Raw genomic sequence first — 25,416 nt, 5'->3', positions numbered from 1 at the left:
AGAGCCCCCCCAGTCTTCACCTTCCACCCTACCAACCTCTGCATAAACTGCATCATATACCGACATTTCTGCCAACTACAAACTGACCCCACCATCTATTTCCCTCCCCACCCCTTTCCGCTTTCCGCAAAGACCATTCCCTCTGTGACTACCTGGTCAGGTCCACGTGCCCAAACAACCCACCCTCCCCTCCTGGCATCTTCCCCTGCCACCACAGGAATCGCAAAACCTGCGCCCACACCTCCTCCCTCACCTCCATCCAAGGCCCCAAAGTACCCTTCCACGTCCATCAAAGTTTCACCTGCACACCCACCCAGGTCATTTATTGTATCAGTTGCTCCCGATGCGGTCTCCTTTACACTGGGGAGACTGGACACCTCCTCACAGAGCGCTTTCGGGAACATCTCCGGGACACTCGCACCAATCAACCCCACCGCCCCGTGGCTGAACATTTCAACTCCCCCTCCCACTCTGCCAAGGACATGCAGGTCCTGGATTTCCTCCGTCGCCATTCCCTCACCATCCGATGCCTGGAGGAAGAAAGCCTTATCTTCCATCTCGGAATACTTCAACCCCAGGGTATTAGTGTGGTCTTTACCAGTTTCCTTATTTTCCCACCTCCCACCTTACCCCAGTTTCAACTTGCCAGCCAGCACCATCCTCATGACCTGTCCTACTTGCCAATCTTCCTTCCCACCTATCCGCTCCACTCTCCTCTCCGACCTATCACTTTCATCCCCACCTCCATCCACCTATTGAACTCTTAGCTACCTTCTCCCCAACCCCACCCTCCTCCCATTCATCTCTCCAGCCCGGAGTCTCCCTGCCTCATTCCTGATGAAGGGTTTTTGTCCGAAACGTTGAGTATCCTGCTCCTCCGATGATTCCTGACCTACTGTGCTTTTCCAGCACCACTCTAATTTAGACTCTGATCTCCAGCATCTGCAGTCCTCATTTTCACCTAGAGCTGTGAATCAAATGATGGAAGCTGTTCAAACAGTAATTAGTAAAGTGCAAGATCTCATCATAGGAAACAGACCCTTCGGTCCAACTCATCCATGCTGACCAGATACCCTAAATTAATCTAGTCCCATTTGCCAGCGTTTGGCCCATATCCCTCCAAGGCCTTCCTTTTCATGTACCTATCCAGATGCCTTTTAAATATTATAATTGTATCAGCCTCCATCACTCATTCCATGAACACACCATCCTCTGCATGTAAAGATTGCTCTTAGGTCCCTTTTAAATCTTTCCCCTCACCTTAAACCTATGCCCTCCAGTTTTCGATTCCCCTACCCTGGGAAAAACACCTTTGCTATTCACCCTGTTCATGCCCCTCATGAATTTATAAACCTCTATAAAGTCACCCCTCCGCCTCCAATGCTCCTAGAAGTACAGCCCCAAATGATTCCGCCTCTCCCCTAACTCAAACCCTCCAACCCTGGCAACATCCTTGTAATTCTGTGCTGAACTCTTTCGAGTTTATCAACATCTTTCCTATAGGAGAGAGACTAGAATAGAACACAGTATTCTAAGAGTGGTCTCACTAATGTCCTCTATAACCGCAACATGACATCCCAACTCCTTTACTTAATGTATTGACCAATGAAGGCAAGCATGCCGAGCACCACCTTGACCAGCCTGTCTATCTGTGACTCCACCTTCAAGGAACTATGAATCTGCACTCCAAGGTTGTCTTGTTCGGCAACACTCCCCAGGGTTTTACCATTAAGTGATTTGTCTTACCAAAATGCAACACCTCATATTTATCTAAATTAAGCTCATCTGCCACTTCACAGCCCATTGGTCCATCTGATCAAGATGCTCATTGTTGACTACACCACCAATTTTGGTGCCATATGCAAACTTACTAACCATAACCATCCAAATCATTTATATAAATGACAAAATCAATGGATCCAGCACCAATGCTTGTGGCATACCACTTGTAGCAGGCCTCTAGCCAGAAAAATAACCCTCCACCACCACCTTGCAAATTCTACCATTAAACCAATTTTGTATCCAGTTATGTTTTTTGTTTTTCTTGGAGCTAATTTTATAAACAAAACATTTCCTCAGTAGTGCTTCTTAAGGTTTATCTATGTTCTGAGTTTGTTGATCTCTTTGTGCTGTTTGATATGCGCTATATACTCAGAACATTATTCTGCCTCTTTATCTAAAATTCTTCTGCATTGCTCATTGGAGAATATTGCTTGACTTATGAAACTTTCACAAAGATTATCTGAAATAATTCTGTCACGATTTCTGTTATTCAGATTTGAATTATTCATATGAACACAGTGCAGTAAGCTTATTCAAAGAATGAGAAAAATCCAGTTGACTGGATCATCTCCACCGAATTCAAACCAAATGAATGTCACAGAAATGATTCCTTGTTTTAGAAACTTCTGACCCATGATCTGATCTATTCTATTCCAATGTGTATGCAGGTTATGATACGAGGTCATGAAAATGTCAGATCATGGTGAACCTGACTTGTTTCCCATTAAGCTGATTGATGGAGGGAAATTAGCCCCAATTTATTGACAATACTTGTTTGCAAGTCTTCTGATTTTTTGAACTGTGTCCATCACAGACTTACTATTTGTAACTTTGGTTCAATGTGGACAAAGTTGCAACTTAGAGCTGCTGAGCGGTTAAAGTTTGGCGGTATGACTTTAGAAATACATCACTGCAAAACCATGTCTTTTGACTGTTCCCATTTAAATTTTTTGTGAAGTAACAAATGCAAAATTTAAACTAAATTGACAATAAACTAACTATCAAGTCAATATGCATGTTAATTTCCTGCATTCTGGTTGTATCCATTTTGGCAATGCTGTAACTATTCCCTTCTATATATGTTCTTCACTTCACCCATGTATATAGTAATACAAGCAAATACACCAAGACATCTTAATGCCAAAATAAAAATTATATTATTTCGGTTGTACAATCAATTAAACCTTAAATTGCATAATGATCTGCAATGTAATGAAAGTTGTATCTCAATTTAGGTGATATAATGCAACAAAAATGTTTGTCTGAGAGAGCCATTTGATTAAATGCAGACAGAAATGCTGAAAATTGTTATGAGTGCATTGTTGTTTTTCCACACAGGAGCAGGCAATAGATCGTGAGCAGGAGAGAGATGTGTTTCAGCAAGAGATATTTAAATTAGAGCAACAACTGAAAACTCCACAGAGAATCCAGCCTATCAATGATCAAAGAAATAGAGAGGTAATTCTTTACATCAAGTGGTATTCTTTACATCAATATTTGGTTCAGTTTACATCATTAAAGTTTCAAATGATGCAGCCACTAGTGTGGTTGACTCTAACAGCCCTTTGAAGTGGCATAGTAAACCATTCAAGAAGATGCCTTACCACCAAATTTAAATTCTGATTAATTAATAATTAAAACATGTAAATCATGTTTCTAACTTAATACTGAATATTGCGCCAAGTTCATATTATAATAATGTAAACATCAAATGTAACAATGATGATAAAAGTCTGAATAGTAACAAGTGGATGCTGCTGTTTTTAAAGTATTTGCAACAAACAGTAGCACTCTCTGCCTTGCAGTGTCTGTGTGGATCCCACTTTCAAAATTTCTTGCAATTTCAGCTAGCTTCACTTCAAAAATTGGACTTATTGCCCAATTTGGGGTGGCACAGTGGCTCATTGGTTAGCACTGCTGCCTCACAGCGCCAGGAACCTGGGTTCGATTCCAGCCTTGGGCAACTGTGTGGAGTTTGCACATTCTCCCCGTGTCTGTGTGGGTTTCCTCTGGGTGCTCTGGTTTCCTCCCACATTCCAAAAGATGTGCAGGTCGAATGAATTGGCCAAGATAAATTGCCCATAGTGTAAGGTGCATTAGTCAGGGGTAAATGTAGGACAGTGAGCCTCGGTGTGGACTTGTTGGGCCGAAGGGCCTGTTTCCACAATGTAGGGAATCTAATCTAGAAAGCGATTAGCATGATCTGTCTTTACACTATTTCCCAAAGTGCACCATACTGCCTCCCCATTTGTTTGATTTGACACTGGAAGTTGTTGATGTCATCTTATAACTGCACATCAGTTATGGCATAAGTCGATAACTCAACTATTTGAGGCAAGTGGTCAAATTTAGCATAGTGAAAGGCTTTGGAATTCAGAACAGTCTGGCTTAGAAATGCAACATTTATCTATTTAATTGATGATGATATCATAAAATGTTGGCTGTGCCATTTTGTGTGCACCTATAGTTTTGATCTGTTGTTTTGAAGTGATTTGTCCAGGAAAGTTTGGAACAAGTTTGCACCAGTAAAAATAGCAGAAAATGATTTAATTTACAACATAAATCACAGATCATATAGTTGCAATAAATTCTATATCAAAAACTTTTAATGATTTGGTCACTAAAAACACTGTTGTCTTTCTACTTATTTTGTTTCTTTTTCCAAAGAACCTTTATCAGTTTTTAAAAGTAATTCACCACTGATTTAATTTAGAGCATTCTTAAGTTCATGGCTGATTTTTGTTTCCCCTATTGTTATTTTAGCTTTATCAAACAAAGGTAACGAGCTAACAAGTTGTCCAATTTGGCTTCATGTTTTGGTAGATGGAAAATCTTGCAGATCAGTTGAAAGACAAGACTGACCGATGCAGTGAACTTCTGCTTGCCAAGGAACAACTTCAGAGAGATGTACAAGAACGGAATGAAGAAATTGAAAAAATGGAAAACCGAGTTAGAGAATTGGAACATGCATTGATCAGTACCACTTATCCTTTGCAAACGGTAATTATTTTGACTGCTGAGTAGATATAAAGTATATGAGGATAGAGGATTTAACTTTATGAAAGGTTTGGACAAATTGGATCCAAGGGAGACTTTTTTGCCATAAACAGAATTATAGTTGCAAGTGGTCAAATTTACAAATTTTGAAAATAAAATCAAAGAGACTTGTTAAAATTAAAAATGTGTTAAGCCTGTGAATGAATTCAAGGATTTCCAGAATAAAATTGCGGGATTCTTAACCTGTTTAAACATTTAGAGACTTACAAGATAAAAAATCAAGGAAATACTATTGGTAGATGAGTTAGATGGACAATAGGTTTTCTGGCTTGAAAATGATAGCTGTTGCCATGTTATTATACAGTGCAACTATCAATAGTCTTTCATAATCGGACATTCTCTAATCTCCTGTTATAATTAAAAAGAATGAAGAAAGAAAATTGCACGTTGCCTTAGAAATCCAAGGAGACAACACACTTCAGATACAGCTGCAAGCAGAACGTGATGCTTTAGAGCGAAAGGAGAAGGAGGTATAAACTCATTTTTAAAACTACTTTTAAAATTGTACTTGTGTGACATTTGAAGCCAGACTTGTAGAATTAGGATGCTTCTTTTTGCTGAACTTGACATTAAGTGATGTTAATATTGTATTTCTCTGTACAAATATTCTCCTGACTTGCTGAGTGTTTCCAGCAATTACTTCTTTTCATTGATCTGTTGGATCCGCTACATGCTAGGAAACATGATATGTTGGTATGTTATCTAACTCTATTTTCTCTCTTAAAAGAAAAATTGCTTATCTTGCATTCTTCCAGCTTGAGTGACTTTTTACTATTACACTTCTCTGTATTTTGTTTTTATTGCATGTCTGTTGGCTTGGTAGTTGTGGGGCAGATACGGGCATAAAGTTTTGACACAGGTTTGAATTCTGCTCAACTCAGCTCCTGCTCTGAAACTTATTGAAATGAGACATTAATATTTTTCGACAGAATGAGGAAATTGAGTGGAAACTGATGTTAATTATACTATATTCGTGTAGGGAGGTGCAAAATTGAGGAAATGACTATTCTATTCAGTACCTTCTCCGTATGAAGGGAGACAGATTGTCAAAGACATTTGCCAGGATTGCAAAGAAAGAGGAAGCATGAGATCATGGTAATTCAAAATTTCAAAAAGGGAAAATGTCACTGCCTTTATCTTTTTATGTGATTTTCTTTGCATATTACTACAAAGTGGAATTCTAGAATTGCAAAGATCGAGGAATCAAAAATCTTAATCCAATATGGATATAAGTTCAGAAAAGTATTGCAGTAGTGATTTTGCTTCAGTATGGAAGGGTCTGTCTTACAGAACACGTAATAAATGTCAAATACTTGATTTTTGTTTTGTTTTATGGAAAATATTTTTCCTATGAAGTCCGCAGCAGCAAATATGGACCACCCTATTTTGCATTTTCTTTGGTTCATTGCCTAATGTAGTTTCATTGTTCTGGATACTGTTAAAATCCTTTTCCTGGTCATAATTTTTAATGTAATCTGACGAATTTGGAGGGCAGCTATCCTTCGCATCATGGATCACCAGCAATAATGACCTCAATAGGAATCAGGGAAAGCTTTTCACTGGATATTACCTTATCTAGCACACAGTAAAATGTCAGTATAGTTAGCTAGACCCAACCATCTTCAGCTGCTTCTTAAATGACCTTATGTTGGAAAGAAGATCAGAGTGGGATGTTTGAGGGCGATTCCACAATGTTCTGCAGCACTCACAACTTGGATATAGAAGAAGTCTGTATTCATATCCAACAAACCTGGACAACATTCAGACTTGAGCTGATAAGTAACAAATAATGTTCACACCTTCTTCGGCAAAGACCATCTCCAAGAAGAGAGAATCTAACCATTGCATCTTGGCTTTCAATGGCATGCCACCACTGAGTTCCCCATTTTCAACATCCTGGGGGTTAACTTCGAGCAGAAACTGAATAGGCATATGCATACTGTGGATGCAAAAGTATTCTGCAGTGAACAACTCTATCTCCATCCCCAGGACAAAGCAGCTGTTTGATTAGTGTAGCATACACCAATTTCAGCATTCACTCCTTCCACCACCAAAGTACAGTGTTGTATTATGCACTGCAGCCACTCACCAAGGCACATTCAACACTACCTTCCAAAAATGTGATCAGTCCACCTAGAAGTGCAAGATCAGCAAATATAGATACTGTTGTCATACAAGTTCCCCTTCGACTCACTTCACCATCCAGACTTGGAACAATATCACTGTTGCTTCACTGATGCTGAATCATAAGTCTGGAATTCCTTTTCTAACAGCACTGCAGATGTACCTACACTTAATGGATTGCAGTGATTCATTTAAGGCAGCTCACCAACAACTATCAAGAGCAAATAGGGATAGACAATAAATGCTGACCCGTGCAGTGACGCCCAAATGTATGAATTAATTAAAAAAAACTTGAGGTGACTGTAAAATCAAGACATGGAGTCACCATTTCTAAAAACGTCACTGGATAATACATAACAAGAGTATCACAAGTCACTTGTCCGTAGCCTTTGTCTTTGGATTCTATTATTTATTAGCTTTGATCTTTTGCATGTAATTCTACATCCACGTTACGTACCTTGGAAGATTTGACATTTACAAGGAGACATGATTCATATTTGAAGATGGTGAGAGGAGGTAAATACAATGTGATACTCATGTGGATTAAAGCACCTGTTTAGTTAAGTGCTTTATCTTGTGCTGCAGGTTTTGTGTGACTTAAAGTAAATTGGAAAAAATATGAGCATATGAAATATAAACTGTGTTATTCTGGTATGTTTCTAAATAGTTTTAAAACTTGAGATGTATATTAGGATGCATCTAATTACACTACTCTTGTGTGCCGAGAAGTCAATTTTGGAATTTTTATTTTTGACATCAAGTTCCTTCCTGGGCTTTATCTCATCTTGCCTCAGTGATTCCTTGCAGTCCTATTGCTTATGCACAATATTTGTTTGCTGATTATTGCATGTAATGTTGATTTTGAAATTCACCACCAAATTATAGTCCTTTGATGTGGAGGTGCCAGTGTTAGGCCATTGGGAAGACTCTATTATCTTCTACCATGCCTTTGCATCCAGGCTTTTTAAATATTGTGAAATTTACCAACGTTTTGTTCAACTTGTTTCCTTAACTCTTTTCTACCTCTTTTCATTTCCTCCAATCTACAAACCATTCTCCCAGATTTTGCTGATTTGAAAAATGTTAAATAGGTACCTCACTTTGTTATGTAATGAAATGTCATAAGCACTTTTCTCACATGAGATGTGGTTATCACTGGCATTGCCAACATTTGTTGCCCATCAATAATTGCTCTTTACCTGAGTAGCTTGGTAGCCCATTTCACAGGGTAGTTAAGAATCAACATTTTTCTGTGGATTTGGAGTCACCTGTAGCCACATCATGTATAGACAGCAGCTTTCCTTTCCTGAAGGGCATTGTGTTTTTACAACAATCAGCGTTGATTAGATGGTGCCATTAGACTAGCCCGTCTCTTAATTCCAGATTTTATTGAATTCAGATTTTACTATTTGCCATGTTGAGACTTAAATCAATGTCCCCACAACATTAACCAGAGCTTTGAAATAGTTGATTAAATTTCTTGGATTGGATTTTGTTTAATTACAGATAGCAAACCTAGAAGAACAATTGGAGCAGTTTAGGGAAGAGCTATTAAATAAGAATGAAGAAGTTCAGCAGTTGCTTATGCAGTTAGAAATTCAGAAGAAAGAAGCTGCCACCCAGTTGCAAGAGATTCAGCACGAAAACAAGCGACTTGAGGTAAGGATGTTGCTGCCATTAATTAGTTCAAGGTCCAATCTATTGTAACCTTCAGTAAAACATTCAACTGTGATAAGTTATTTCACTTTGCATAACCTTAAATAAATTAATTTTGTTGAATTCACTATCACCAGGCAGCAATCTTTCAGAATATTTTTGAGTCCAGCTTCAGAACTGGTCTTCCTGAAATATTATGGTAGCCTCCTTTTGAATTCATGATTATCCTTATCATTTAGGAGAGTTTAATAGGTCTACTTGATCCCTCCATACCTGAAAGTTAATATCTCATCTCTACTTCTTTCCTCTGAAGTCTTTGAACATATGTAGCCTCCCAAATTGTTACCCAAAACTCCTGGGACTCTAAGTTTAAACCCTTCCAATCAGGTTTCTGCCACAACCACAGTGTTTTTACCAAAGACATAAATTATATCTTACATGAAAAGATCAGGAAAACTATTACTCCTCTTCCTCCTCGATTTATTTGCAGTTTTTGCAAACTTAATCACAACATCTCCTTCTGCTATCTCTCCATTGTTGCCTAGCTGGGTAGCTCTGCACTCATCTGGTTCTACTCATTTAACCGGAGATCAGCATTCCTTCACACTTATCTCAGGTATCCCGCATACCTCTGTTCTCCCTTCTATTCTTATTTACAAGCCCCCTGATGTGACATCATCCAAAAACACACTTCCACCTGGACACTGACAACACCCAGCTCTACCCTCACCATCACTTTTCTTCACCACGTCAGACCGCTTGTTTGACATCCAATGCTGCATTAGCAGAAATTTCCTCCAATTAAAGGTTAGAAAGACTAAAGCTATTATCTAAGGTTACCATCATTAACTCATTATTATCACCCTTCCTGGCAACTGTTGGAAGGTGAACCAGCCTCTTATAGGCTCCTTATAGTGGTGGACAGTGTGGAAGACTGTTGCAGGGGGACTTAGGTAAACTGCAGAATTGGGCTGAGAGGTGGCAAATGCAACTAAATGTGAGGTGATTCACTTTGGGAAGAATAACAGGAAGGCAGAATACTGGGTCAATGGAAATATTATTGGGAATGTGGATGTTCAGAGAGTTCTTGGTGTCCATGTACATAGATACCTGAAAGTTGCCACCCAGGTGGACAGTGCTGTTAAGAAGGCATACGGTGTGTTAGGTTTCATTGGGAGAGGAATTGAGTTCTGAAACCGTAATATCATGCTGCAACTATACAAAACGCTGGTGTGTCCGCACTTGGAATATTGTGTACAGTTCTGGTCGCCCCATTACAGGAAGGAAGTGGAAAAGGTGCAGAGGAGATTTACCAGGATGTTGCCTGGTCTGGAGGGAAGCTCTTATTAGGAAAGGCTGAGAGACTTGGGTCTGTTCTCATTGGAGAGAAGAAGGCTAAGGGGGGATTTGATAGAGACATACAAGATGATCAGAGGACTAGATAGTGTAGACAGGGAGAGTCTTTTTCCTAGGATGATGTCAGCTTGTACGAAGGGGGCATAACTACAAATTGAGGGGTGATAGATTTAAGACAGATGTCAGAGGCAGGTTCTTTACACAGAGAGTGTTAAGAGTATGGAATGGCCTACCTACTAATGTAGTCAACTCAGCCACATTAGGGCGATTTAAACAATCCTTAGATAAGCACATGGATGATGATGGGATAGTGTAGGGGGACGCGCTGAGAATAGTTCACAGGTCGGCGCAACATCGAGGGCTAAAGGGCCTGTTCTGTGCTGGGTTGTTCTATGTTCTATACCTACACCATCACAAAAGTTGCCTATTTCCATCTTTGTGGTATCGCCTAACTCTATCCCTGCATCAGCTCATCTGCTGCTCACATTATTCATGCTTTTTTTTGTCTCTAAACTTGGCTATTGCCAATGTCCTAACTTGCACCAATTCTTGTTCTCCCATGAGTTCTATATTTGCTGATCTGCACTGGCTTCTGGTTAAACACAGCCCCAAATGAAATGCTCATACGAGTTTTCAAATCCCTCCCTTACCTGGCCCCTTCCTATCTTTGGAATCTCCTCGAACTCTGCAACCCTCAAAGATATCTCCCCATTAATTTAATTCTAACTTCCTGGGTATCCTTGATTTTTAATTGTCTACCATTGGTGCTGGGTTTTCAGTTAGAGTCATAGAGATGTACAGCACGAAACAGACCCTTCGATCCAACTCGTCCATGCCGACCAGATATCCCAACCCAATCTAATCCCACCTGCCAGCACTTGGCCCATATCCCTCCAAACCCTTCCTATTCATATACCCATCCAGATGCCTTTTAAATGTTGCAATTGTACTAGCCTCCACCACTTCCTCTGTTAGCTCATTCCATACACGTACCACCCTCTGCGTGAATATGTTGCCCCGTAGGTCTCTCATATCTTTCCAGTCTCACCTAAACCTATGCCCCCTAGTTCTGGACTTCACAACCCCAGAGAAAAGATCTTGTGTATTTGTCCTATCCATGTCCCTCATGATTTTATAAACCTCTAAAAGGTCACCCCTCAGCCTCTGACGCTCCAGGGAAAACAGCCCTAGCCTATTCAACCTCTCCCTATAGCTCAAATCTTGTTAATCATAAATGCACAAGCAATGCAATGGAAAACAGAGCTCTAAGTAGTCAACATGAATTGCCACTGATCAATGCTGTTGAAAATTCAATCTGCCCTAAACTTCTCACCAATTAAAGAAAATACGGGTTGTTTGTAAAAGACAGCAGAATTAGAGATATTTAGAGTCATAGAGAGGTACAGCATGGAAACAGAACCTTCCGTCCAACCTGTCCATGCCGACCAGATATCCCAACCCAAATTCGTCCCACCTGCCAGCAGCTGGCCCATATCCCTCCAAACCCTTCCTATTCATATACACATCCAAATCACTCTTAACTGTTGCAATTGTACCAGCCTCCAAGACATCCTCTGGCAGCTCATTCCATACACGAATTCAAACAGCAAAGGCAGTAACTGTGCAGGTTCCTTCTTTCTTTCTTTCTTTCTTTCTTTCTATCTCTCTCTCTCTCTCTCTCTCTCTCTCTCTCTCAATGTGTCTGCTCTTCTCCCTTTTAAAACTGCTGTTGTTTTGACTTTTTTTTCTAACATTAACTTTTATTTATTGTTTCAAAAATCATTGTTTTATGATGGCTAACATTATGGACAGAAATTTTCTTCCAAATTAAGTTGCTTAATATATGACAAAGCCTTAGGCCTCAAAGGGTCATGGAGTAGGAGGGCATAATATATTAGAATTGGAAAAGGATTAGTTAACAAACAGAAAACAAAGAGTGGACATAAATGGAGCCTTTTCAAGCTGACAGAGTGTAACTCGTGTAGTATTGCAAATGTCATTGCTGTGGCCTCAGCTATTTACTAGCTAAATTCATGATTTAGATAATGAGACAAAGTAAAACATCAAAGTTTGCTGATAATATAAAGCTAAGTGGAAAGCAAGCTGTGGGGTGAACATGTACTATATAGGCAAGTTTAAGTGAGGAGCAATAAGATGACAGAAGCAATTTTCACATGGGAAAGTGTGAAGTAGTTCAGAATAGAAAAGCAGAACATTTTTAAAAACTTCTAAACGTGGGTGCACAAAGAGTTCTGACTGTGCTCGTGCAACGAACATGGGAAATTAAAACACAGGTACAGCAGGTAATTTTTGAAGGCGAATAGCATGTTAGTATTTATTACAATAAGATTTGAGTACTAGAGTGAGTCTTGCCACAATTATACTGGGTTTTGATGAGACCATATCTGGAATACTGTCTGTAGCTTGTGTCACCTTAATTGAGGAATGATAAACTTGCATTGCGGCAGTACAGCAAAGATTCACTAAATTAGCCCCTGCAATGAGGTGGTTGGGTATGCCCATAAGCAGAGAAAATTGGGCCTATATTTTCTGGAGTTTAGAAGAATAAGAGGGATCTCGCATGCAGGATTCTTGATACAATAGACTCTCCAAGATGATTTCCACTGGTTGGGAAATCCAAAGCACTGGGACACAGTTTCAGGTAAGGGGGTGATAATTTAGTGCTGAGATGATGAAAATTTACTCCACTCAAAGAATATGAATCTTTAGAATTGCCTACCCCAGAAAGTTATGGATGTCCCATCGCTGAATGCAGTTAAGGCTGGACAGACAGATTTTTGGTCCCTCAGGGAATCAAGAGATATCAGGAGCAGGCAGGAAAACTGAGTTCAAGCCTAAGTTCAGCCATAATCATATTGAATAGTGAAGCAGTGTTGATAAAAACCATATTGTCCCCATTTGCTCCTACCTTTTGCATTTTGTTTTATAAGTAAGTGTGAATAAGTAAAATTAAAGTCACCATGCTCCCAGAGAACTGTAGAGCTGTTCTCGAGAGAGAGACAGAGACACAACTGGTGGTGGTTTAATCTGAAGATCACCACAACTCAGGTTAGGGGTGAAGTCAAAAAGTTAATAGTTTCATGGGTGACCTCAGCTGACCCATGCTTTTGGCATCATTCTGCATAATGAACCAGCTGTCCAGCAACTGAGCTAACTGACCCCAAAATATTTAGATGTTGAGCCACAGAGGCATTAAGGTTCTGCAGGCTGTGCAGAGAAAAGCCACAAGGCTGACCCCTGGTAGTGTAAGACTAAGGCAAATTGGCAAAATTTGGGACTTTCCACTGCTAAATGGGAGCAATACAAGAACAGCAGAGAGGACTGCAAAAACTGATGTCTTGGGCTTAGACCAAACATTTGTTCTGTACATTCTATGTCAATGCTAAGTACGTAAAAGTAAACAATCTAGGAATGGTAAATTCACATTAAATTGTACTCTGTCTAGACCTTGAGCACTGGAATTCTCTAAAATGTTCTCCTTGTCTCTCACTTTTTCTCATTTGAGACATTTTAAAATCTCACCTTTTTCAGCTTTTGACCATTTGCACTAATGTTTCATTAAATACCTTGGCTTGTTTTATGATGTCTCAGTAAAACTTGTCAGGATGTTTTATTAGATTAAAGGCAACATATAAATAGTAATGTTGGAAGATTAAACATTATAATATTTGAGAAAAAACTTGAGCTATTTTTCATTTTTAATATGTGATATAAAGTACTAAGTTTTAAATGATATTTATAGCTAGCATTCCTTTAAGTCTAATTGTCAGCAGCATAGGGCTGGAAAAAGTGCACATCATTCGCAAAGTTCCGAAACATAAAATAAATTGGAAATGTAAAGCAGGTCCTTCAGCATCCAAAAAAGGAGAAAAGAAAGTTAATTCAAATTTAGAATGTAAACTTTTTTTCAATTATGTGGACTGCCTTGCATGATTAATTTTCCAATATTTAGTTGCGGTTAGGGCGTCTCTATTAATTGTTATCTACTCACTCCTCACACAGTGGAGTTGTTATTTTGCTTCCTCCTCCTCTCTTAGATGCAAATTCAAAAATATGCTAATCTGCATCTTATCCTGATTCACCGCTGTCCTTATAGATCAATGTTAGATTCTTGTTTGCTAATGTCTCATATGTGAAAATCTGCATTTTTTTTTTGTTTATCACACTCATGGCCTCATTTAGCCCTAATTCTATAGCCTCTCTGGCTGCAAAACTATTGATTATTTTGATTGATCTCTTGTGCATAGCCAACCCTCTTCAATCGCTCCTCCCCTTGTTATTGCCTGAGACTAATTCTCTGCAATACTCACACTAAATTTCTTCTTACCTGTTTTAAGATCCTTTTTAAATTCCACCTCATGAGCTTTAACTAGGCTTTCCAATTTCTGCTTGTTTGACATAATTCTTTTATACCTCTGAAGTACTTTGGAAGATTTTTGTGTAGTGAAAGTATTGTATTAATGGATAGGGCCCATATGCAGGAATATGGAGTTGGACCACAGATCAACCATGATCTCATTAAATGGTGGTACAGGCTTGAGGGGGTTGAATGGCCTACTGCTACTTCTATATTCATGTATAAACACAGTGGTAGCATCTATGTAGTTTGAAGATTTTTGGTATAATTTCAGGTTCCATCATTTTCAGATTTATTAATGTGATGTTGAATTAAAACGTGCGTTTTACTCAATATAATATTAGCTCCCTCTCAATTCACAATCCAAGTTTTGTGATTTCCATGAATTTGGCAATTGTGCTTTGTACTTCAGGCTAAGTCATTAATATTTATGAGGAAAAGCAAAGGCCTTACTCGTCATTCCTGGAGAACATTGCCATAAAGCTTTCTCCAGTCTGAAAAGCAACTGTTTACTGTTTTGTGTCACTCAGCAAACCTTCATTGTCACTGCTGTCCCTATTATACAATGTGTCTCAGATTTGCTTACTAGCTATTGTGTAAACTTTTATCAAACGCCTTTAGTATACATGCATTGCATCAACCCTTTCTGTCAACTCATGAAAAAAACTCAGTTGGGTTATTTGCCTTTAACAAATTTGTGCTGAAAATTTACTTTTAACTCACCATTCGCCACATGGCTGTTAATGTTGTCTCATCATTATTTCTGAATGCCCTTCCATCATTGGTGAGCTTATCCTTATACCAGTAACATTTGTAATTTTCCTGTGCTCTGGCATCTCTGTTTTCAAGGAAAATTGAAAGATAATGGGCAGTACCTCCACAATTTGTGTCCTTATTTCACTAGCATCTTGGAACCATCCCACCTGATACTGATGATTTATCAGTTTTAAAGTTCAGCCAGTGTTTCTAATATTCATCAATTTTTAATTTATCAAGTATCTCCCTGGCCTTCTCATTCACTATGACTTTGGCAACCTTATTTTCCTTGATAAAAACAGGTGCAGAATAATGATATAATTCCTCAGCCATGCCCTGTGCCTCTCTGGATTGATTGCCTGCTTGACCATTAATCAGCGCAACCTCTTTTCTTAATATTCAATGATTTATATGTTAATGGAAGACTTCTGCGTTTCACTTTGAGACAAAAGTAACCTAAGTTCAATTTCACCCTTGGGTGACTGTCAGTGTGGAGTTTGCACATTCTCCCCATGTCTGCGTGGGTTTCCTCCAGGTGCTCTGGTTTCTTCCAACAGTCCAAAGATGTGCAGATTAGGTGGATTGGCCATGCTAAATTATCCATAGTGTCCAGATGTACAGGCTCAGTAGGTCAGCCATGGGAAATACACGGTTTACAGGAATAGGGTAGGGAAATCGCTGTGATTGGGATCCTGTTCGGAGGGTCGGTGTAGACTCAGTGGACTGAATGGCTTAAAAGCAAATTACTGCGGATGCTGGAATCTGAAACCAAAAGAAAAAGTGCTGGAAAATCTTAGCAGGTCTGGCAGCATCTGTAAGGAGAGAAAAGAGCTGACGTTTGATGTTTGTCAAAGGGTTAGTTAAACTCGAAACATCAGCTCTTTTCTCTCCTTACACATGCTGCCAGACTTGCTGAGATTTTCCAGCATTTTCTCTTTTGGGGACCAAATGGCTTGTTTCCACACTGCAAAGATTCTATGATTCAATGAAACTCCAGTATTGTTGGGTACATGTCAGTGTTGTAACTTCACTGCAACAGGTTAGCTTTGGTTTTGGCTAATTCTGGAGCACTACTGTTCAGTACATTTGTTGTGATGCTTTCTGACCTTATAGCTTTTTCAGTATTCATTGTCTTCAGCTGTTCCTTGATATAACATAGAATACATCCAATTTGGTATGTATAATGCTGGAAACCTAAGCAGGAGGCTGAATTGAATGTGGTACTTTTGACTGAAGATGGATGAAAATACTTTGTTCAGCCTTGTCTTTTGCACTGATGTACCAGATTCCCCATCCTTGACAACTGAGAGAATTGTGAAAGAACTTCCTGTTGGTTGTTTAATTGTCCACCACCATCCGCAACTGAACATGCAGAATTGCAGACTGTAGATCAGATCCTTCAATTGTCAGATTGCTTTGCCTTGTCCATGGCATGCTGTTTCCACTGTTTGGTAACTGCTTCCCCTGTGCTGTAACTTCAGTAGGTTGGTATATCATTTTTAGATAGGATTGATGTTGTTCTTGACATGCCATCCCAAGCTTTTAATTGTACTAGGATAATGCCCACAGCCTTGATGATATTACGGTTGGATGATATTCTATAATGAGGTTTCAGATTGTGTTTGAAACAAATGTTGTTACTGGTGGTCCACAGCATCACATGGATGCCCGTTATTGGCCAGGTAAATCTTCTATTTAAACAGATGGTTGTAAACGTAGCAGCTCTGTCTGTTACTCTCAATGGATGTATCAAAAAATTCCTAAAGATCTGTCCTGAGTAAAAGTATCTAGTTGTAACTGCGTAGGTTTGCTTTGTTGACTGTGAATATCGTTCATTTTCGATCTTATATGCTTAATTTTGAATATAAAAGACTTCGTTTGTATGGAACGGGTAGGAATACTTCTTTGACTTAATTTTTAAATATGAAATAGAAGCTTTTTCTTCAGTATATGTTGCCAGATGTAAATCTAGATGTTGAGAACAATGCAGCTTTTGTGAGTTTGTAACTTTATTGCAGTCAGATTTAATTTTTTTTTAAATCCTTAACTATTCGTGTTTTAAAATTATGTCCTATCCTTCACATGGCAGGATGAAGTAGACAGCTTGCATTCATCAGGCAATCATTGCTCATCTGTTGGGAATTTGTCTCAAACCCTAAAGGAAAGAGATCAAGAATTAGAAAAACTCAGTGAACAAATTATAAAGTTGGAACAGCAGCTTGAACTCCCTTCTGACAATAAGGTCAGTAAAATTAAACTAATAGTGTCACTGGATATGAGTTATTTCTACAATATGTATTGAAGATAAATAGATATGTAAGGATTTCAAACCACTGATTTGTGTAATTCCCTTCCTTTAACCCTCCGAACCAATTACTTCATGCATTTTAAATTGAGGCTCAGCAATTAGGAAGATTTCTTTTGAAGAATTGTGCCTTCCTTTGAGTTTTACAAATTTTAATTGTTCATAGACAGAATATGATATGGTTTGCAATCTCTTGTCTCCTATCTAAAAGAATACTGAGGGGCTAACTGATTTAAATGATGATTACAATTGGCCCAGATAAAATATAAGACCAGGGGGCACATTTAAGGTGAGGAGTAAGTTGTTTAGAGGCAATCCGAGGAAATAGAAATATGGAGCACACACTGCCTAGTGTGTTGTGGAGCCATCTGGATGAGCACTTAAATACCAGTAGGATATAGACAAGTGCAGGTAAATGGCATTGGTGTGAACAAAGGGCAAAGACAATTACAGCGCAGGAGCAGGCTCTTCAGCCCTCCAAACCTGTGCCGATCCAGATCCTCTATCTCAACCTACTGCCTATTTTCCAAGGATCTGTATCCATCTGTTCCCTGCCCATTCATGTACCTGTCTAGATACATCTTAAAAGATGCTCTACCACCTCCGGTAGCAATGCGTTCCAGTTATCCACCACCCTCTGTGTAAAGAACTTTCCATGCATATTTCCCTTAAACTTTTCCCCTCTCACCTTGAACTCGTGACCCTGAGTAATTGAGTCCCCTCACTCTGTTTGTATGGTGGGGGTGGGGGGAGCTTCTTGCTCTCCTATACCTGTCGTCTATACCTCTTATGATTTTGACGACCTCAATCAGGTCCCCCCTCAACCTCCGTTTTTCTAATGAAAATAATCCTAATCTACTCAACCTCTCCTCATAGTTAACACCCTGCATACCAGACAACATCCTGATGAACCTCCTCTGCACACTCTCCTAAGCATCCACATTCTTCTGGTAATATGGCAACCAGAATTGTATTCCAAATGTGGCCTAGCTAAAGTCCTACACAACTGCCCGATTCAATGCCCTATCTGATGGAGGAAAGCATGCTGCATGCCTTCTTGACCACACTATTGACCTGCATTGCCACCTTCAGCTTCAATGGACCTGAACACCCAGATCTCTCTATACGTCAATTTTCCCCAGGGCTTTTCCACTTACCATATAGTTTGCTCTTGAATTGGATCTTCCAAAATGCATCACTTCGCATTTGCCCAGATTGAACTCCATCTGCTATTTCTCTGCCCAATTCTCCAATCTATCTATATTCTGCTCCATTCTCTGACAATCCCCTTCACTGTTATTCCATTTATGTTCGTGTCATCTGCAAACTTGCTCATCAGACCACCTATACCTTCCTTCAGATCATTTATGTATATTACAAACAACAATGGTCCCAGCATGGAGCACCACTTGTCACAGTTGTCCATTTTAAGAAACCCCTTTCTACTACTACTACTGTGTCTCCTCTTGCCCAGCCAGTTCTCCATCCATCTAACTAGTGCAACCTGGACCCCATGCGACTTCACTTTCTCCAGCAGCCTACCATGGGGAACCTTATTAAATACCTTATTGAAGTCCACAAATATGACATCTACTGACCTTCTGTACACAAAACCATGCTGCCTATCACTGATAAGCCCATTTTCTTCCAAATGTAAATAGATCCTATCCCTCAGTATCTTTTCCAGCAGCTTCCCTACCACCGACATCAGGCTCACCTGTCTATAATTACCTGCATTATTCTTGCTACCCTTAAACAAGGGACAACATTAGCAATTCTCCAGTCCTTTGAGACCTCACCTGTGTTCAAGGATGCTGCAAAGATATCTGTTAATGCCCCAGCTATTTCCTCTCTCTTCCCTCAGTAACCTATCTGCACCTGGGGACTTCTCTACCTTAATGCCTTTTAGAATACACAACACTTCCTCTCTCCTTATGCCAACTTGACTGAGAGTAATCAAACATCTATCCCTAACCTCAACATCAGTCATGTCCCTCTTCTTGGTGAATACCATCACAAAGTACTCATGAAGTATCTCACCCATTTTCTCTGACTCTATGCATAACTCTCCTCCTTTGTCATTGAGTGGGCCTTTCTCTAGTTACCCTCTTGTTCCTTATATAGAATAAAAGGTTTTGGTATTTTCCTTAACCCTGTTTGCTAAAGATATTTCATGACCCCTTTTACTCCTACTAATTCTTTGTTTCATTTTGGCCCTGCTTTCCCGATATTCTTCCAGAATTTCGTGTTTACAGTCGCCTAGACCTTATGCATGCTTCCTTTTCCCTCTTAGCTAGTCTCTCAATTTCACTTGTCATCCATGCTTTCCTAATCTTGCCATTTCTATCCCTCATTTTCACAGGGACATGTCTGTCCTGCATTCTAATCAATCTCTCTTTAAAAGCTTGCCACATATCAAATGTGAATTTACCCTCAAATAGTTGCTCCCAATCCATATTTCCCAGCTCCTGCCGATTTTGCTATGGTTGGCCGTCCCCCAATTTAGCAGTCTTCCTTTAGGATCACTCTTGTCCATGAGTATTCTCAAACTTATTGAATTGTGATCACTATAGCTGGGTTCATTCCCCAACACCAGGTCCAATATGGCCCTTTCCCGAGTTGGACTATTTGCATACTGCTCTATAAAGCTCTCCTTGATGCTCCTTACAAATTCTGCTCCATCCAAACCTCTAACATTAAGTGAATCCCAGTCAATGTTGGGAAAATTAAAATCTCCCATCACTACCGCCATGTTGCTCTGACATCTTTTCATAATCTCTCTACATATTTGTACCTCAGTCTCACGCTCATTGTTGGGAGGCCTCAATATTATTACTGCACTATTCCTATTTCTGAGCTTTGGCCATATTGCCTCACTGCTCGAGTCCTCCATAGTGCCCTCTTCAGCATAGCTGTGATCTCCTGTCTGATCAGTAATGCATCTCCTCCACCCCTTTTACCTCCCTCTGTATCTCACCTGAAGCATCTGTATCCTGGGATATTTAGTTGTCAATCTTGCTCTTCCCTCAACCAAGTCTCAGTAATAGCAATATCATCATACTCCAAGCCCTAATCCAAGCCCTAAGTTCATTTGCCTTACCTACTATACTTCTTGCATTAAAACAAATGAACCTCTGACCACCTGTCTCTTTGCGTTCATCACCTGCTCCCTGCTTACACTTCCCCTTAGTCATGTTGACTTCATTATGTAGTTCCTTACAGGCTTTAGTTACTACCTCTTTACTCTCCACTAATCTCCTCATTTGGTTCCCATCACCCTGCCACATTAGTTTAAACTCTCTCCAACGGCTCTGCTGTATGATTCTTTGACCCTAATTATTACCAAAATCAATATCATTGACAAATGACTGAACACAGTGCTTCAGGGGAGGAAATTCCAGTGTGACAGCTGAACCACCAATGTTTTTGTGAAGACAGGTTGAGCAGAAGACCAGAGTCAGAGTTATGCAAGGCCTTGGGTCAATAAAGAGATCGTACCTAAAGCCCTTAAGGAACTAGATAATGAAGTCAGCATGACTAAGGGAAAGAGTAGGCAGGGAGCAGATGATGAATGCAAAGGTTGGTTCCATGTTTGTTGGTCAGCATAGATATGGTTGGCTGAAAGGCCTTTTTTTTCTGCTGTAAATTGGCCATGCTAAATTGCCCATAGCTTTAGATGCATTAGTCAGTGGGAAATGGGTCTGAGTGGGTTACTCTTCAAAGGGTCAGTATGGACTTGTAGGGCCTGTTTCCACACTGTAGAGAATCTAATCTAAGTGGCATGAATGTACCTCCACAGTAGTTAAATAGAAAATTCCAGGATTTTCACCTGGTTAGACAAAGGTATGGCAGTTGATTTGCAAGTCAAGAATCATGTGTGACTTGGAAGGGAAATAGTAATGTTCCCATTATTCTGCTGTTGTCTTTTTGACATGGTAAAAGTATGAAAGGTTTGAAGGATGATGGCCAGCTTCTTCTGTGCATCTTGTGGAAAGTAAACCCTTAAGGCACATTACGGAGGAGAGAATGTTTGAGGCAGTGGACAAGGTAAAAATCAAATATTATGGATTATGTTGAGCTTCTTGAGTGTTGCTGGAGCTGGAGACAAATGGAGAATATTCAGTCATACTCCTGACTTGGATGTAGACGTAAGAGGTATGGTTAGAAAGTTTGCAAATGACATCAAAATTGGTGGTGTAGTGGGTTGTAAGAAGACTACCTCAGAGTACAATGGGATCTTGATCAGAACTGGGCCAAGGAGTGCCAGGTGCAGTTTAATTTAGATAAATATTAGGTGCTGCGTTTTGGAAAGGCAAATCAGGGCAGGACTGAAAGACTTGGTAAAGTCCTTGGGAGTGTTACTGAGCAAAGAGATCTTGGAGTGCAGGTTCATAGTTCCTTGAAAGTGGAGTCTCTGGTAGATAGAATAGTGAAGAAGGCATTTGGTATGCTCACCTTTATTGGTCAGTACATTGAGTATAGGAGTTGGGAGGTTATATTGCAGCTGTACAGGCCTAACTGTGGTTAGGCCACAGTTGAAATACTGCCTGCAGTTCCTGGTCTCCCTGCTATACTTAAAACTTAAAAGGATTCAGAAAAGATTTAGAAGGATGTTGCCAGTTGGTCATGGTCCTTTTTGCCTGTGATCTTGCAAGTTTATTTCCCTCAATTTTGTAACAAGTTTCATTTTGAAATAATTCATTACCCCACACACTTGTCATCAGAGGACTGCATGTCAATGAAAAGGCTGATGAAGATTCCAACTGTAAACACAGGTGGCAGGACAAGAAGCCATTACTGCAGATGAACTAACACTATTCAATAGGTAAGAGTGAAAATATGAGGGCCGCTTTAGTGAGCTGGACAACTTAGGAGTAGTGTTGTAAGAGGGTGGTGTAGCTGAAGTCGAAGTTTGCCAAGTGATCAAGGTCAAGGAAACGTTATGGTCAAGATATTAGTTGTGTCTTTGATTTGGGCATTTCGGTGGAGATGTGGCTTTCAGGGGTGGTTTGGGAAGTTGTTTGTAAAGAGTTACAGGAAAGTTGTGAATGAATTTGGGCAGTGACAGAGTGTTGTAATATTTTGGAGTGGATAGGAACTTTGGGGAAGTACTTTACGAGAAAATAGCTAGAGTTTTTTTGAGAATAAGGATCATGTTTTCTTTGAACTGGAGGAGGATCTTAAATGCGCTGTCAGAACTCTAATTATATAAATGATAGACCCAGTTTAGTTTATCCATAGCGCACCATAAACAATATATAGTATAATGCAAACAATAGTATAGTCACAGTACTGCATCTTCCTGACATTATGGAACTTTACCCAGGTGTATCCTCTGCATGCGCGCACACACGGACAAGCCCAACTCATTCACTTACCCCACCATCAGTCGACTCGTGATCATCAGTAGTAAAAAGGATTATCAACTGTGCTGTGAAGCAGCATTTGTTCAGCAATGTTCTGCTCATTCGGGCTCAGTATTGGGTTCCGTCTGGGTCACTCAGCTCCTGATCTCATTAGTCATAGTTCAAACATGGTCAAAAGAACTGAACTACAGAGGAGAAGTGTCAGTGACTGTTTGTTTACATCAAGGCTACATTTGAATGAGAATAGCATTCAGGATCCCTTCAAAACTAGAGTCAATGGAAATCAGAGAAAACTCTGCACTGGTTGCAGTCATACTTATGGCTGGTATGAGGGGATGGTTATGCTTGTGAGCCAGTCATCTCAACTCCAGGGTATCTCTGCAGGAGTTCCTCAAGATAGTGTCCTATGCTCATCTATCTTCAAATATTTCATCAATGACCTTCCTTCCATTATAAAGTCAGAAATGGGGATGTTCACTGATTGCAAAATTTTCAGAACCATTTGTGACTATTTAGATACAGAGGTAGCATTTCATTAGCTCAAAATTGATGCCCAGAGATAACTCCAGAAATCGATGGGCATATGGGAAATGAAAGCTTAAAAGATTCAACAATATGCTTGCCACCATGACATGAAGCATTTTTGAAGCCACCAGACCACTTGCAGCACAAGATCAAGTGGACAAAGTTCTCTTTAGTCACAGAATAGACTTTCTTCTATTAAGCATGCCATCCATCAGTGTACAAGACAGCGTTTTCAAAACTCAAGTGTGACCTGATAATCTCCAAGTTATCCCCCAGAACCTGTGGGAGGGAGATGTATCCTTGAAGTTTCAGATACTTCTGATTAGGTCATCCCCTAAAGTAGATTGTTTAGGTTGAGAGTGCTAGGCCTTTTGGTTGAGAGTGCTAGGCCTTTTCTCATTGGAACGGCGAAGGATGAGGGGTGACTTGATAGAGGTTTATAAGATGATCAGGGGAATAGATAGACAGTCAGAGACTTTTCCCCCGGGTACAACAGAGTGTTACAAGGGGACATAAATTTAAGGTGACGGGTGGAAAGTATAGGGGGGATGTCAGGGGTAGGTCCTTTACCCAGAGTGGTGGGGGCATGGAATGTGCTGCCTGTGGGAGTGGCAGAGTCAGAATCATTGGTGACCTTTAAGCAGCAATTGGTTAGGTACATGGATAGGTGCTTAAGCTAGGACAAATGTTCAGCACAACATCGTGGGCTGAAGGGACTGTTCTGTGCTGTATTGTTCTATGTTCTAAAATATTAAAGCACTGGAGGTAATGTATTGACTTAGATTAAGGATTGGCTAATTGACAGAAAACAGTCAATAGGAATAAATGGATAATTCTCATATTGGCATGCTGTGACTCAGGATTCAAGAGCTAGTACTTGGACATGGACAGAGTGGACGTGGAGATGATGTCTCCACAATAGGAGAGGACTAGAATTGAGTGCACAGCCCCAAAGTGAAGGAACAACCCCTTAGAACTGAGATAAGGGTGAATTCCTTTAGCCACAGTGTGGTGAATCAGTGGAACTCATTGCTGCAGAAGGCCAAGTCATTGAATGTATTTATGACCAAGGTAGAAAGGTTTTTGATGAGTAAGGGGAGAAGGCAGGAGAATGTGGTTGAGAAACTTATCAACCATGATGGAATGTAAGAGCAAACTGACTAAATGTTTTAATTCTACTTCTATATCTTATGATCTTATGGCCCCAGCATCTCACAATTTATATTATAAATTGGATGTGGGTCCAAATGTAACATTTCCAAATTTGCAGATGATACAAAACTAAAGTGAAAATGTGTGATGTGAGGAAGATGTAAAGTATATTGAGGAAGATTTGGATAGGCTTAATGATTGGGCAAGAGTATAGCAAGTGGAATGAAATGTGGAAAAATGAGAGTTTATCCATTTTGCTGGGAGGAACAGATGTGCAGAGTATTTCTTAAATGGTGGGAAATTGGAAAATGTAGATATACAAAAGGACCCAAGGTTCATTAGGTTGCTAAAAGCTAAAATACAGGTGCAGCAAACTTTTAGAAAAGCCAATGAAATGTTAGCCTTTTTTGCAGTGGATTTAAGTACAGCAGAAGTGAAGTCTTGCTTCAACTGGATAGGGGCTTGGTTAAACCACATTTGAAATGCTGTGTGTTTTGGTCTCCTTACCTCAAAGGATACTGTTGCCATATATATATTGTTCACTCTAGATCTGTATTTTCTAGAGTTTTGAAAAATGACAGGTGATCTCATTGAAACCTATAAAATACTTTGAGATAGGAAACATAGATGCCGACAAGATGTGCTGCCATATAGGTCTGAGATGTGGAGTCATTTATTTTATGCAGATGATGCTGAATCTTTAGAATTCTGTACCTCAAAGGGCTGTGCAAGCCTAGTCTTTGCCAGTCTTTATTTTAAACATAATCTATCAATGGAGTAAAGGGTTATAGGAATTTTTTTTTGGATTAGTGGTGCTGGAAGAGCACTGCAGTTCAGGCAGCATCCGAGGAGCAGCAAAATCGACGTTTTGGGCAAAAGCCTTTCATCAGGTATAAAGGCAGAGAGCCTGAAGCGTGGAGAGATAAGCTAGAGGAGGGTGGGGGTGGGGAGAAAGTAGC

The 25,416-nt window shown here is 39.8% G+C and overlaps 1 protein-coding gene across 8 annotated transcripts in view; it reads left to right on the top strand.

The window, feature by feature from the left end:
* Window positions 1–25,416, top strand: part of akap9 (A kinase (PRKA) anchor protein 9) — a 261,473-nt gene that overhangs the window by 176,105 nt on the left and 59,952 nt on the right. For 7 of the 8 annotated variants that reach the window (XM_043690268.1, XM_043690265.1, XM_043690267.1 and 4 more), the window contains 5 exons: window positions 3,121–3,240; window positions 4,606–4,782; window positions 5,205–5,309; window positions 8,470–8,622; window positions 17,199–17,351. In XM_043690268.1, the coding sequence (XP_043546203.1) occupies window positions 3,121–3,240; window positions 4,606–4,782; window positions 5,205–5,309; window positions 8,470–8,622; window positions 17,199–17,351 (708 nt within the window). The remainder of the gene's footprint in view (window positions 1–3,120; window positions 3,241–4,605; window positions 4,783–5,204; window positions 5,310–8,469; window positions 8,623–17,198; window positions 17,352–25,416) is intronic. The other variant, XM_043690269.1, reaches the window with a different exon arrangement.

Source organism: Chiloscyllium plagiosum, chromosome 5, assembly GCF_004010195.1.
Source record: "Chiloscyllium plagiosum isolate BGI_BamShark_2017 chromosome 5, ASM401019v2, whole genome shotgun sequence".
Classification (NCBI taxonomy): Eukaryota; Metazoa; Chordata; class Chondrichthyes; order Orectolobiformes; family Hemiscylliidae; genus Chiloscyllium; species Chiloscyllium plagiosum.
This window is presented reverse-complemented; position numbering and strand designations above follow the sequence as displayed.